This window comes from Gallus gallus, chromosome 20, assembly GCF_016699485.2.
Source record: "Gallus gallus isolate bGalGal1 chromosome 20, bGalGal1.mat.broiler.GRCg7b, whole genome shotgun sequence".
Lineage (NCBI taxonomy): Eukaryota > Metazoa > Chordata > Aves > Galliformes > Phasianidae > Gallus > Gallus gallus.
In genome coordinates, this window is record NC_052551.1 from 7,906,879 (window position 1) to 7,919,943 (window position 13,065).

Here is a 13,065-nt window from a genome sequence, read left to right on the forward strand (position 1 = left end):
CTCTGCACTACAAAGCAATGCATAAGCTCTCCAGGGACCTTGCAGACATCCCAGATGCAGTGCCAGCTGCAAAAGTGGTCAGGGAGTTGTGCTGCAGCTGCATGTGAGGGAGCGTGGCTCCAGGGCACACTGCTGGTGTGAGCCCCAGCCCACCCCCTTCTGCTGCCGTCTGTGCTGGCTTCCAGTTGTCACTGCATCTCCTGCAGGCAGCCCTTCATGGTTATTGCTGCCCAGTGAGTCTTGGCGTACAGCCACCTTACGTAGCTACATTCCCTAAGTCTTTTTTTCACTGGTAACAGAACCAGTGATCAGGCTTTCCTGATCCAGACAGCAGTTTTGTATTAAGCTGCTGTTGGCCAGTCCTAGGGATAGAAAATGGGCAGTTTGTTTTCCAAGGCATTTTGCATTTTGTGTGTAAAAGCCATCAACTACATCCTCACATCAATAAGTCAACAGTGCTTCTGGTACGCAAGTAATGTGCATTGTGGAGGAACTCAGAAGCGAGTTCTCAGCCAGTCCCAGACACGTGTGCCTTCAGAATGAGACCCGTGACATAATGTCTGGGATGGCTGGAGCAGGACAGGTTAGTTGCAGTCTGAGAAGGAGTCATTTGCAGTGCAAGGAGACAAAATAGATGAGTCAAAATTCAGGGATGCGAGAGCTAATTCCAATATTTTTAACTGAGTTCTAGTGAGTAATGCCAGCCATTTGTGTCACAACGCCCTAATTTGCACTTTTAATCACAATTAAGAGCATACAAATTAGGCATGACATTGTATGCTTATTGCTTAGAGTCTCTGTCACTGATTGATAATGTATATTTGTATTAGTAGTATTAGTGCATAAGTAATACTCATATTTAACACAATTCATTGTGTTGACTTTGACTAACTACCTTCAGATACCACCAGCCTCCAGTGTAATCAATAATCATGATACTGAATCATTTGTATGCCAACAGCCATGTTTACATGGCAGACTGTCAGTGGAAAAACCTCAGAGACCTGTGGTGGCTGCTGCTGAATATGATAGCGACAATTGTCAGACTTTCAAACAGTATTTGTTAAGGAATATGGAGCCCACTCTTTGGTTGGTGCATGGTGGAAGTCCCTGCCCTTTCCACTACTGGCTTTTCCAGCTCTAGGTGATGTCTGTGCCTGACTGAGGGCAGTCATCATTGTTTGTGCCTCACTCACCGCCACTCACAATGGAGGAGCACTCGCGTGCATCTGCTTTCCGTCCCATCTTTCCTTCTGCCCCCAAAGGACCCGCTGGGCACACCTGATCTGCTGAGCACTGCACTACACTCACACTGTGCCTTGCACAAATGAGCCCTGTTTTGGCATGTGAAGAATGACTCCAGAACAAAGTGTGGTTCTCTGGCTTGAGGATGTGGGATGAGCACAAGGAGTAGGGCTAGAGGGATGGGGAGAGGAGGAGTTAAGGAAGGCAGTATCTTATCTGCCTTGGAGGTACAGAGAGTTTCCCACTGGACAGATTGCCCCATTGAGTCCATTTCCTTTAACTTCCTCTTCTGGGAGCAGTCTCTAATGAGAAATGATCTCTAATGAGGAAGAGCTCCCTCTGAGTTGAGCTTAGATACCACGCTCTGTCTCAAGCATCTCTTGTACCTGTGCTGCAGGAGACAGACCACTGAAGAAGAGCAGTGTTTTGTGAAAGGATACAGAGGAGCGACCACAAAGAGCTGTTAAAAGGCTGTGCAGAAAGAAAATTCCTGGAAGTACAGGAAAATGCCCATGTCCCCAAACATTGCCCTCCTCCCATAGCTCAGCCCCATCCAGGTGCTGTGCTGGCTCACCGCAGGCAGGTGAGGATCCTCTGTCTCATTGAGTCTTCTTTCCATTGAGCGCAGGCAGCAGCACCCCGGTCATAGATATGTGTGCTCAGTGAGTGCAACAAGCAGATGGACGTGCATTGCTGAGAAATTCCCAACTCCTGGAGATTTCAAACAAGAGCTCTCAAATGTAATTAAAAATTTGCAGGGGGAAAGTCAGATCTGAGGGGGAAGATATCAGCCTTGCTCTCTGCTTTATCTCTGAATGGAGCCATTTCCGCTCCTGGAAATACAGCAAGAGGCGGCCCAGAGCTGCCTCAGTTTGAAGATAATAACTTTAATTTTAGCTCCGAATTACTTTTTTTCAAAGGCAATCTGACCTCTGACTTGTAAAGTTATTGAATTGCTACATCTGACACGATGAAGGATAGCTCAACAGGTGGGAGTCAAAGCAGTTTATATTCAGGCAAGGAATGCAGATATTAAGACCATTACAAATCGAGAAATACAAATGGTACATCCTGCATTGAAAGCAAAGCCAGACTTCTTCAGTCACTAAAGAAAAAGCGCTTCTTAGCTTCCTTTAAAGAACGTTCTTCGTTCAGCCTATTTCACGTGGCAGTTTGTTCTCTTTGCTTGATTAAATGTTAATCCAGTCTATCATAACAGCATGCAGTTTCTTTTGTTAAGCTCTGGACTTCTGAACACCACACATGAAGGAGAAAGTGGTACCAATCACAAGCACAGGGGGAGCGAGAGCCAGCAGCCAGTGCTAATACAATTAAAGTGTGTATTTGTCACGCATCAGAGGAGATGGAGACCTCCGTGCATGGGAGCTCCCATGGCTGCAGCACCCAATGCCCAGGATGGGGAGCACAGCCCCCACTGCTTGCCCAGCATGAGGTGTTGGGGACGGAGCACGCAGCGTGCTCACCACGGGCGGGTTTTAGGGTCCCCTGTCCATATCTGATATCCAAGAAGGAGGTGTGTCAAGGACTGCAGCACCGTGCCACAGTACCTCCAGTGCCCACCCATAGACCGGCACTGCGGGGCTCTTTCTCTGCTTGTCTCCTTTTTCCGGAGGCTGATGGTGATGTTCAGCGCGTGCACCATTTAGAGTAGCCATCTGTTCCCCTGAATGAGCAAGCTATCCATTTTCTTCACCTGGTTACTGATTGTTCCAGTCTAATGTTGATTGCATTGTTTTATTAATTACTCATTTTGACATGCTGTAGCTGTCCCTTTTGTTCAGAAAACAGATGCTCTTGTTTTCCAGCATTATTACTGATGGTTATTGCTAATAAGATAAAGCTGCAGTTCCACTTTAGGTGAGGACTTAACACTGTAGCTCCGGTTATTGTAATGCTTCATCACTGATATTTTAGTTAAGCCTGAGAAAATATTTCATCCTTAAGTGCCACAGGGGCTCCTAGCATTTGAAGGAAAGGGACTGTTCTTATGCCTTTTGGCGCATAGAGCGATGGGGTTGGTAGATGTTCCTGCTCCTAGAGACTGTGATTAAAGAAAGAATAAACAATACTAATGCCCTTCTGGAATCTCTCCACTTATTAATCCCTGTTATTGTGGGTATGAAAGGCTGCAGGTTCCCATAAGAAGCCTCTCAAGTCAATCTCATTCCTCACTGTGTTTGGAACTGAGCAAAATTTGCTCTTCAGATTGTCAGACAAGGTTCAGCACATCTTAAAAATTAGAACAGAGCGGTCTATTAGCAGCGAAGGGCACGGCATCGCTGCACCAGAGTCTGAGTGTTCCCACTGACAATATTTTAAAATATTATTTCAATATTATGTTAAGCTTTGAAAAACCGTGCATGTCTGGAGTTCAGATGGAAACCACATCGCTGCTTTCTCCTGGAATTACATACCCGCTCAGTTCAATTGTGAGAAAGTATTTGTGAGGCAAAGTCGATTCTTGCAAAGTGTGGTTTCTCATTCTGCAACAAATCCAATTGCTGATATTATGCTTTCATTGTGCTTATTCCCAGCTCCGGGCTCATGCAGTGGATATGAATGGAAACAAGGTGGAGAATCCTATTGACCTTTACATCTATGTGATTGATATGAATGACAACAGACCGGAGTTTATAAACCAAGTCTATAATGGATCTGTTGATGAAGGCTCTAAACCAGGTACAGTTAAAAAAAAAGTCTTAAAGTTGTCGCAAGCTTTCAAACGTTAATCTTGCCTTGGTGGCTTTGCCTCCTCTTGAAATATGGCGAATGGAGGAGAGCTTTTCTTTTGCTGGCTCTTTTGTTGAAGGCTGATGGAGATGAGAACAATTCAGCTGATATCTATTTCTCCTGATGGAGAGAAAGTGCAAACTCGGGTTAGAGTTAGATCCTGGCAGTCCCTTCTTGGATGTGGATTTTGCAAAAACATCAGCTTTGTGAAGTAATGCTTTGTATTACCTTTCTCATATGCTCGTTGCAGGTATGCAGTGCCATTACTCCAACTACAAGTACAGAAAGCAAATCCAGCCTTTTCCTGACCCTGTGCCCGAAGTGCCAAATAGCCAACTCATTGCTGTTTAATCTAGTCGTTTACAAGCTCGGTATCATGGAACTGCTGTCTTATTTGGACCTGATGCAGCCCTGTTGGTGGGAACCGTAGAATCAAGTTGTTTGAGCTGGAAGGGACCTGTAAAGGTCACCCATTCTGGCTCCTGGGATCTCTCTGAGATTGCCAGGTCTTCCCCCATTCTCACGGATTTTTTGTACAAAGGGTAACATTTGGGAAAATCAGAAGCAGATGTTCTGAAAAATGATGAGTGAAGAGGTAGTGAGAGTGTAAGCAGTACACAGTGTGCAAGTGATGATTTTTATACAAACATGTTTACATCTTTGGAAAAATGCAGTTGTAAGGGTCATTAATGCCTTCTTTTCCATGGCGCTGTCGAGCAGTTCGGTACAGCAGAACTCTGTGGTTTCTGATGTGATAACCAGGGTTGCTTTAGCTCATTGCTGAACGTAACTGGTATGGGTACTGTCACTGGTACTTTTGTAAGTCACCTGAAATCAGGCTGAGGCTTTTTCCAAGGTAAATGGATGGTGTACTGGGGGTTAGGCACCATGTGGCTCTGTTTGGTGTCAGCAAACATCTGTCATGGCTCCTCCACTGCCGGAGGTGCCACTGAGAACTCTCCGGCGGCTGCTGCTTCTAACAAGGTGAATCGCAGCCGTGATTGATCGAGGAATGGGCTGTGATGGTGACATGTGCTGGGGACTGTGTGACAGTGCTTCTGAGGAACGGAGGGGTGCAGCCTCCTTCCCTCTGTGCTTTGGGGTGACGTGCAGACGTTGATGCAAACCGTGCTCTTGCAAGGTGAGCGAGCAGCCCCCAGGAGGCTCGTTCTGATGCTGTCTTCCAGGAGGACTTCTCCTCCTTTCCTTTGAAGGCCACTTTGCAGCATATCAATGTTGGAAGATTAATACATTTCCGCAGCGAGTCAAATTCCTTACATCTTACTCTAGGACAAATCAATATTCAAAGTGTTCCCAGATGTTTTAACTAGCTGTGCTCATTTGTGTGAAAGAAGCAGCAAATTGCATCCTCTTCTTGTTTGAAATCCAGATAAGCCTTTGAGCTATTAAATCAGAATAGGATACCTTTGCCTACAAAATGGTTGTGCCTCTGCTTCCAGCAGTGATTGTGGTGTTCTGTATCCCAGACTGGAGTGTTTGCCTTTAAGGCAGGTAGGTAGAAAGCAATCTGTTTTTATTCAAAAGCAATTACATTTGTCTTTGATGTATTTGTTTTTTCCTCCCCTTTCCCATTTAATCGGTATTCTTTTAAAGGTTTATATTAGTATTGAATTTCTGTTCCTTGCTTTTATAAATCCACCTGGGAATTCGGGTATCCGAGGCCTTCATTCCATGTACCTGGCAATAAACATGATGTTATGTCTTTGAGAAAATGATAGAGAGGTCAGATACTGTCTGTAGAAGTCTGCACGCTCCTCATTTACCTCAAAGATATGTATCCCAGCTCTGTGCAGAGACAAGTCTAAGCAATATATTTAGCTAAACATAGATATTGCAGAGATTTGGAAGCTTCTTTATAGTACAAGTTGGCTCAGAATATTGTAACAACTAAGGAGGTACAACAGCAACCTTTGGAAAGGAAAAACAGGCAGCCAGAATTTGTGATTGTCTGTGGCCATGGCTGACAAATGAAAGACATCGGATACTCTTAGAGCTGACAGCAAGACTTGTTCAATATTGATTCAACAGTAAGTTACATATGCCTCTATGTGTATATGCATATGTGAGTATATCCATGTATAAAGTGGAGATCTGCTTCAAGCAAACCAAAAAATCTTATTATATGATATAGGAGTTCAGCATTCATTTTCCACTATTCATTGGTATTGAGCTGTGCCTGAGGACTGAAAATGCTTCCCTGGACATCCTGTGCAACTGTTATTTCTCACATCCTCCATATGCCCATTTATAATGGCTGTGATTAAAAATGCAGCTTGCCTTAATTGCCATAGTATCTGCAATGTTCTTAATAAATTTGAGCACCTTTTATGAGAAAAGTAACTGGAGTGTTCGTATCCCAAATAAACACTGACTCTGTGGGCAGCTAGTGTGAGCAGCCAATGTCTGCTTGAAGTCAGTAGGAATTTTGCCCAGATTTTAAAAAAAGGAAAAGGGACATATGGAGCTCGAACTCTACCCATGAACATTTCCCAGAGCAAGACCATCACAGATACGCTGTTAAGCACAGACCGAGCAGGGCGTGGTGACCTTGAGCTGAAGGGAAAGCCCCTGCAAGGCTGCTTGGCAGGGTCAATGGAGCCCATCACATTGGAGGGGAAGAGAGACCCTGCGGTGCCATCACGGGGTAAAGCAACAGCATCTGGCACAGCATCCTGTGGGCAGGACAGTGCCTCCAGAGGATGCTGCAGCCTGGTCCCCTCGTGCAGCTGAGATGCGATGAGCTGGGGGAGAGCATCCTGCCTGTGGGATGGCGGCAAAGCATGCCTGGCCATTGCAGGGCTGGGAGGGTGGCCAAGTAGGGCATAAGACATAACCTGCTCTCTCTGCATTGAATAAGGCAAAAGGAGACAGCACGAACGAAGAAAGTAGGAATGCAGGAAGGACGGTGCACTCCAGCCTGTGGAGTGGTGCTGCTGGGCGCTTTACTTCCCATGGAAGGAGCAGCTTAGTTTTAGCCTAAGAGATAAACAGCCTTCACAGGGGACTGTCCAAGAGCTGCAGTGCTGGCAGCAGCGTGCAGTACTGGGGCAGCAGCAGGCTTTGTGACCCAGCGCTGCTCAGTTCTCAGCCTGCTGAGCTCCCAGGAGCTCTGCGGCGTGCGAGTCACCTTGAAGCAACCCTTGACAGGAATAGAAAAGAAATCATCAAGGATTATTAATTATAATAGGTTGTTGGTGCTGGTTAAGATTATAATAACTCAATTGAAGTAGTGTCTGACACCAGAGCACAGTGTTCTCAAAAAAAATTCTCCGTAGTGTGAACGCATGTGTCGCAGCCTGCCCTGCGTAAATCCTTCAGCGTGTGCTGGCTCTTACACTGCATTGCATTTCTTCTTCCTTTTTTGATACTCTGTGAAACACGTTAATGTATTTCTAGTTTATCTAGCCTAAGGTCATGCAGCTGGACAGCTTAAATGTGTAAATGCGGGCTCTTCCAGAAATGCAGAGCAGGAATAGCAACGCAGGATTCTCTTTTTCACACGACCATCTTTCTTCCTTTCTCTCTTTCCCCCACAAGTTGTTTTGATTTAACGAGCCACTGTTTGAAAGTGTATCTTAAAAGACCGTGTTTTACTCATATTGAATAATGTTCTGCCTCTTTGAACTTTGCCTCTATATGAAGAACACAGCCAAGTTTTAAAAATGCAGCTGCAAGCTAGAGCTGAAATCCCCCTGGTCCCTCTGGCAGCCTTAATCAGCAAAGTTCTCCCGGAGCTACCCAAGCTGCCTTTCAAGCACTGATAAAGCGAGACGGCTCGCACAGCCCGGGTTCCTGCTGCCCTTTCAAAGCCCGTGGCTCTGTGCAGGTTTGGGGTGGGTTTTTCCCTCTGTTTGACCCCAATTACTGCCTGCCAGGAGCCCTGTGTTACAGCAGTGCGCCCAGCCTGCAGCCTCCCAGGGGTGTCCCAGGGGAGGGGAGCGATGCTTTACAATGGTTCCTCTGGTTTCAGAGTGATTTAGGATGAGAGTGTTTAACTTATAGAGGGAAAAAAAAAGGATTTTAATTGCAAAACAAAAATGTGATGGAGAAAAATTACTCTGGTCGCTGAAGAAGCTCAGTTTTGATGCAGCCAACACAAAATGTACCTTACGGTGGGGTGGGGATGTCTTACTTTAGCCAAGCATTCGGTTCTGAAAAGGTCAATGTGAAATGGTCCGCAGTGACTCAACTGCTTTGCTCTGGGTTGTATCTATTTTGTTTTAACAGAGAGATTGTCAAAAATTAACACATCTCTCCAAAACCATTTGTTCCTGTCAGATTGGCCTTTTCCATTCCCATTCGTCCTTTCCAGTTCACCGACTCTGTAGATGCATCTCAGTCCCTTCCAAGTCAATAGCAAAAGTGCAAGCTTCAGTTTTGGCCAACTCTTTCTATTTCATGGTATTGTGTGGGCAGGATGGTTTGTCCTGGTGGTGTGAAGGTCTGTTAAAAACAGACAGTCTCCCCAAATAGAGGGAAATTAGTATTTCCTACGTGAAAAATGTCGTAATTTGAAATTTCCCCGTCTGCTCCTGATTTCATGGAACTCTGACACAATAATTGTTGATTGCATGGCATGTGAAAAATGAAATCGCTGGGAGCCAAATCTATATGTGGCAAATTGTGTTAAGGAAATCTCATAAAAATAAGCAGTATATTTAAAAAAAAAAAAAAAAAGGATTTTAAAAGTCGATTATTCTATTAGTGTCCCAGTCTGTTTATTTTATATCTATGCTAGCAGAGATTCCCTCCGAGATTAACACCATGGGCTAATGCACAGATGGGGCCAGAAACTTGAAAGTCATCTGAATATTAAGAATTTAAATCTTTAGCCTCAGTGATTTGAACAGAAAGCCAATTATGAGGCTGAATTAGTTTTCAAATTAAACTGCAATTTAAAGCTTGTGAAATTAATCTTTTAAAGCATAAAGTTGCACGTGTGTGTATATATATATATTCATGGGAAGAATCTGGATCCTACATCTGTAGCTCCCTCCTCTTTCCCATCCTGACAATTAGAACAGAGGCAGAGGGTGTCCTGCAGGTTGTTTCCAGTGGAAAACCAGGGCAGGTCTGCTGGGTGGTGCAGGAGGAAAGGAAAGCATCAGGGCCTGAGATCAGAGAGGCAGCTTTGCTTTTAGAAATGAATGGGGCAACGAGTGAAGACCCCTTTCTTCTATTGTGCATCATTACAACAACGTCATTGCGCTGCTTGTTGTTATAACATTTAATATTCTTTTACCAGCATGGAGGTAGGTGTTGGTACGCTGTGCTGAGGACAGCTTAGGCTGAGCAAAGCACATGGGCACGTTGGCAGAGTGCTGTCAGCGGTGGGCATCGCACGGGGCCAGGTGCGTTTTCCTGCTGATAGCACTAAACACTAGAAAAAATGCAAATGCCATATGCTAGAGAGACCATGTGCAGAAAGACTTTTAAGTGCCAGAGTTTCTTTAAGTCTTTCCAGAGCTCCTCACAGTTTGGGGGTGTCGCTTCTGGGCTCATCACACAAGCATACGCATCGATGCAGTGCCGCCTTGTGCCATGCTATAATTGCACTTCATGTGCAATTATAAACACACCTTTGTCCATCCCAGCTCTGTTCTCTCACAGACTGCACATGGACTTGGGATACGCAATATTCTCTTCTTAAGTTCTTTTGCTCAGCCAAGCACAATTTTAAGAAATTGTTTTTCTACGCACACGCCATGGTGCTTCCCATTTTGTTTCGAGGTGAGTGGTTATGAAATCTGTGCTCTTCTTAATTTCCTTTTCAGAAGCGTCTAGTCCCAATAGCAAGGAAGTGAATTATAGGGATGTAAGTGAGAATAAAATGCCGGTGGTTTTACCCTCCGGAAAAGGTGGCCGGGTTGATATAAGGAAAAAAGATGGAAATCATGTTCTGAGACCACTCTTGAAGAGAGTTACAACACTGTAGGAGTCCACTCTCCATAACTTTTTAAGCAGCAGTTACAAATAATACAGAATTATATATATACTCTGTATTTATTTGAAATTATGTTATAATATAGTATCACAGAATGGTTGGAATTGGAAGGGACCCTTAAAGCTCAACTTCCCTGCAATGAACAGGGACACCTATAGCAATCAATCAGGTGCTCAGGGCCCCATCCAGTAATACGTATATTACCACAAAGCAAGTGATCTACAGATGCACTGAATACAAGAGAATAGGAACAAGAATTATAAGTCATCAGGAATTGCAAGAGGCAAAGTCGTTCAGCCTGTGATAATGCCAAAACACAACTCCAGTGCTTTAGGCATTCAGGTGTCCGGGTGTGCAGGCGCAGATGTACCTGTGCACCATTCTTCCTTCCAGTGTGTTGAACACAAGTGTAGCTTCCACCAGTCTGTGAATGTTCACCACAGCTGGCCTGCTGAGTAACCGTGTTAGGAGTCTGTGTGGCTCTTATTCTCGGTCAAAATCCCAGGCTGGACTCGAGCCTTGTGTAACCACAGGGTTTGTGCTGCCTGGCACCTTGCTGCTTGCCCGTGCCTTTGGCTGGGGATGCAACCCAGCACAGCTTGCTGCTGCCGGTCTGGATATCTCATCCCATGTTGTGCTTGCTCCATTTTTTGAATATGCCTGCAGGAATGGAGAGGGTTCTGCAGGCGCTCGGCTGAGCAGAGGTTCATCCATTTATGCAATCAGAGCTGTTTGCTCAGAGTCTCTGTGTGCTTTTGCCCACCGTGAAGGTTTGCTTCTGTTACTCTCTGCAGTGTACGGGATCTCACTGTGCTGCAGTGCAGGAGCTGTTTGCCAACCTGGCCATGCCCGTGTGCACTGCATTTAGTGCATCTCTCCGTTGTCTCTCCTGAGAGATTTGCTTTCTTTTTAACAATAAGAAGGTTTTACTCCAGTGCTGGGTGACAGCAGATGCTTCAGCTCGCTCAGCCATCTCTGCAGCCCCTCTTGCTCTCTTTACTCTCATTAGGCCAACTCTTGAATTGTTTCAGGCTGAGGATCTGATGTCTCCACTAATTAGGAAGTGGCATCCTTTATGAATTAGGTTAGCTGCTTGAAAGGTCAAAAATTGCCAGTGATTACAAAAATAATGGTGAAAGAGAATGACAGCAGCATCCGTTGTGACTGAAGGAATATCATTTAAAAGGGAAGTGCTGCTTCTATTTAGTTTTCCATCCAGAGTGTGTGGGATGCAGTTTAATTTAAGTATATTTGCAATTTATTATATCTGCAGTAGAGTTTCAGGCACATGTCATCTTGATGTCTTGCATACATCGCACACATTCCTATTTACCTATATATGACTCCACTGAGCACCTTTGATGAGTCAGCTTCTCATTTTTCACTCGAAGCCTTTAACAATAAATATGTGAAAGTGCTTCAAATCACCTATTGAACACATTTGTTCCCACTTGAGGATGCAGGTTTGTTTGCTGAGATGTTTTATTCTTTGACAGTACAGCAGTTCTCCAAATACTGCTCTAAAATCCATCCTTATGACAAGGAAAATTCTGCCCCGAGGAGCTCTGTGCTGTACCAGATAGTGTACTGCTGGTCCCCAGGATGCATGCCTGGAGGCAGTGTCTGTCCTTCATTGAGAAGGGAAGAACCTCCTTTGTTTGTTTGTGTTTTTTTTTTAATCAATTAAAAATACAAATTGCACAAGGACACTTTGGCCTGCTTATTAGTAAGAAAATAACTTCTCAAGTAGGGAAGCCATGTGTAAGTTGTTATGTGTAGCTCTGTGCTTAGAAGACTTGCTCAGATCCCATTGCCCTGCTCACCGCTTTGGTGCTGTGCTGTCATGACGTGTGTGGATGTGGAGGTGAAGCGCTCTCACTGTGAGCAGTGCTGTGAGATCCCATCCTTGGTGGGAGAGGAAGCAGTGTCAGGAAATTCTCTTGAACTGAAAATTGTATTTTTAGGAAGTGCTGTAAATTTTACACTACTATTCGGTATTCAATTTTCCTATCAACAGTTACCATCTTCTTGCTGTCTAGCATTGGATGCAGAGTATTCACTAAGTGAGCTTTCTGATATAGGAAAAAAAAATTAGGAGGAAGGGGAGGTTTCCATTAGTACAAAGCCATTATTAACTTGGGTTAATGAAGATCTAATGTAATATGGCCATCACCACATGTCTGCACATAATGATTCAATCCTTTTCTATGGGGGAATGATTAAATTAAGTATCTTGTAGGTCAAAATTAGACTGAGAAGGTTAACCAACCTTTAATGATTCTGCAACCATTTACCAGCCATTAAAAACATAAATTGTAAGATAAAGCTCAACAGAGAATCAGCGTTATCAGTAAAACAAATGGATGAATTTTTAGCTTTTCTGTTTATATCACAGGAGTAGACAGAGAGGATTATGTATTTTTTTTAGTAGCATGTAGTATAAAGGGTGAAGTGAAAGAGTTTTTTGTCTTTTTTCTATTTGGATTCCTGGTAAGTGCCCATTAGCTCTTTCTTTTAACATGCATTAAATCTAACTAATGGATATCAAACCAGCTTAGAAAAATGGTAATTACAAAGCAGTTGTAACAAAGACTTTGGAAGCACAACTGCACTGAGACATTGTCTGAATGCCTTAAAACCATGAAAGCCCTGACTTTATGGAGAAATGCAGTTGTGTAGATGGGAGAGCAGAGATTGCAGGCACAGCGATGGGAATCAGCAGACTTTGGCATGCTTTGGGAGCAGAAACAATCACCCCGATTCTCAGATTCCAGAGTGATTTTGGGGAGACATTTGTTTACGACTGCATTGCTGGTATAGATAGAGGGCAGCTGTCTTCCTTGTTTTCCTCCATTTTTAGCTTACAAACACACAGACCAAATGAGATACAGTGAACATAAAATCCTTTTTCAGTCTTTTACAAGCAGATGCAATTAATTTTAGGATCGATAAAACTGAAGATACTGGTAAAAACGATCTGTTTGCTTCCATCACCCTGCATTCTGCAAGGTATTACTTTGCCTACCCAGTAGAAAGCTTGATTAATGTAATGGGAATATTTTCCATTAGGGGTGCTTTCAAGCCTCTCTCTTGTTTCTTGTCTG

At 44.1% G+C, this 13,065-nt stretch overlaps 1 protein-coding gene across 2 annotated transcripts in view; it reads left to right on the forward strand.

Annotated features, from left to right (window-relative positions):
• Positions 1-13,065, forward strand: part of CDH4 (cadherin 4) — a 417,253-nt gene that overhangs the window by 328,328 nt on the left and 75,860 nt on the right. For both annotated transcript variants that reach the window (NM_001004391.2, XM_040650680.2), the window contains one exon: positions 3,801-3,945. In NM_001004391.2, coding sequence (NP_001004391.1) covers positions 3,801-3,945 — 145 coding nt within the window. The remainder of the gene's footprint in view (positions 1-3,800; positions 3,946-13,065) is intronic.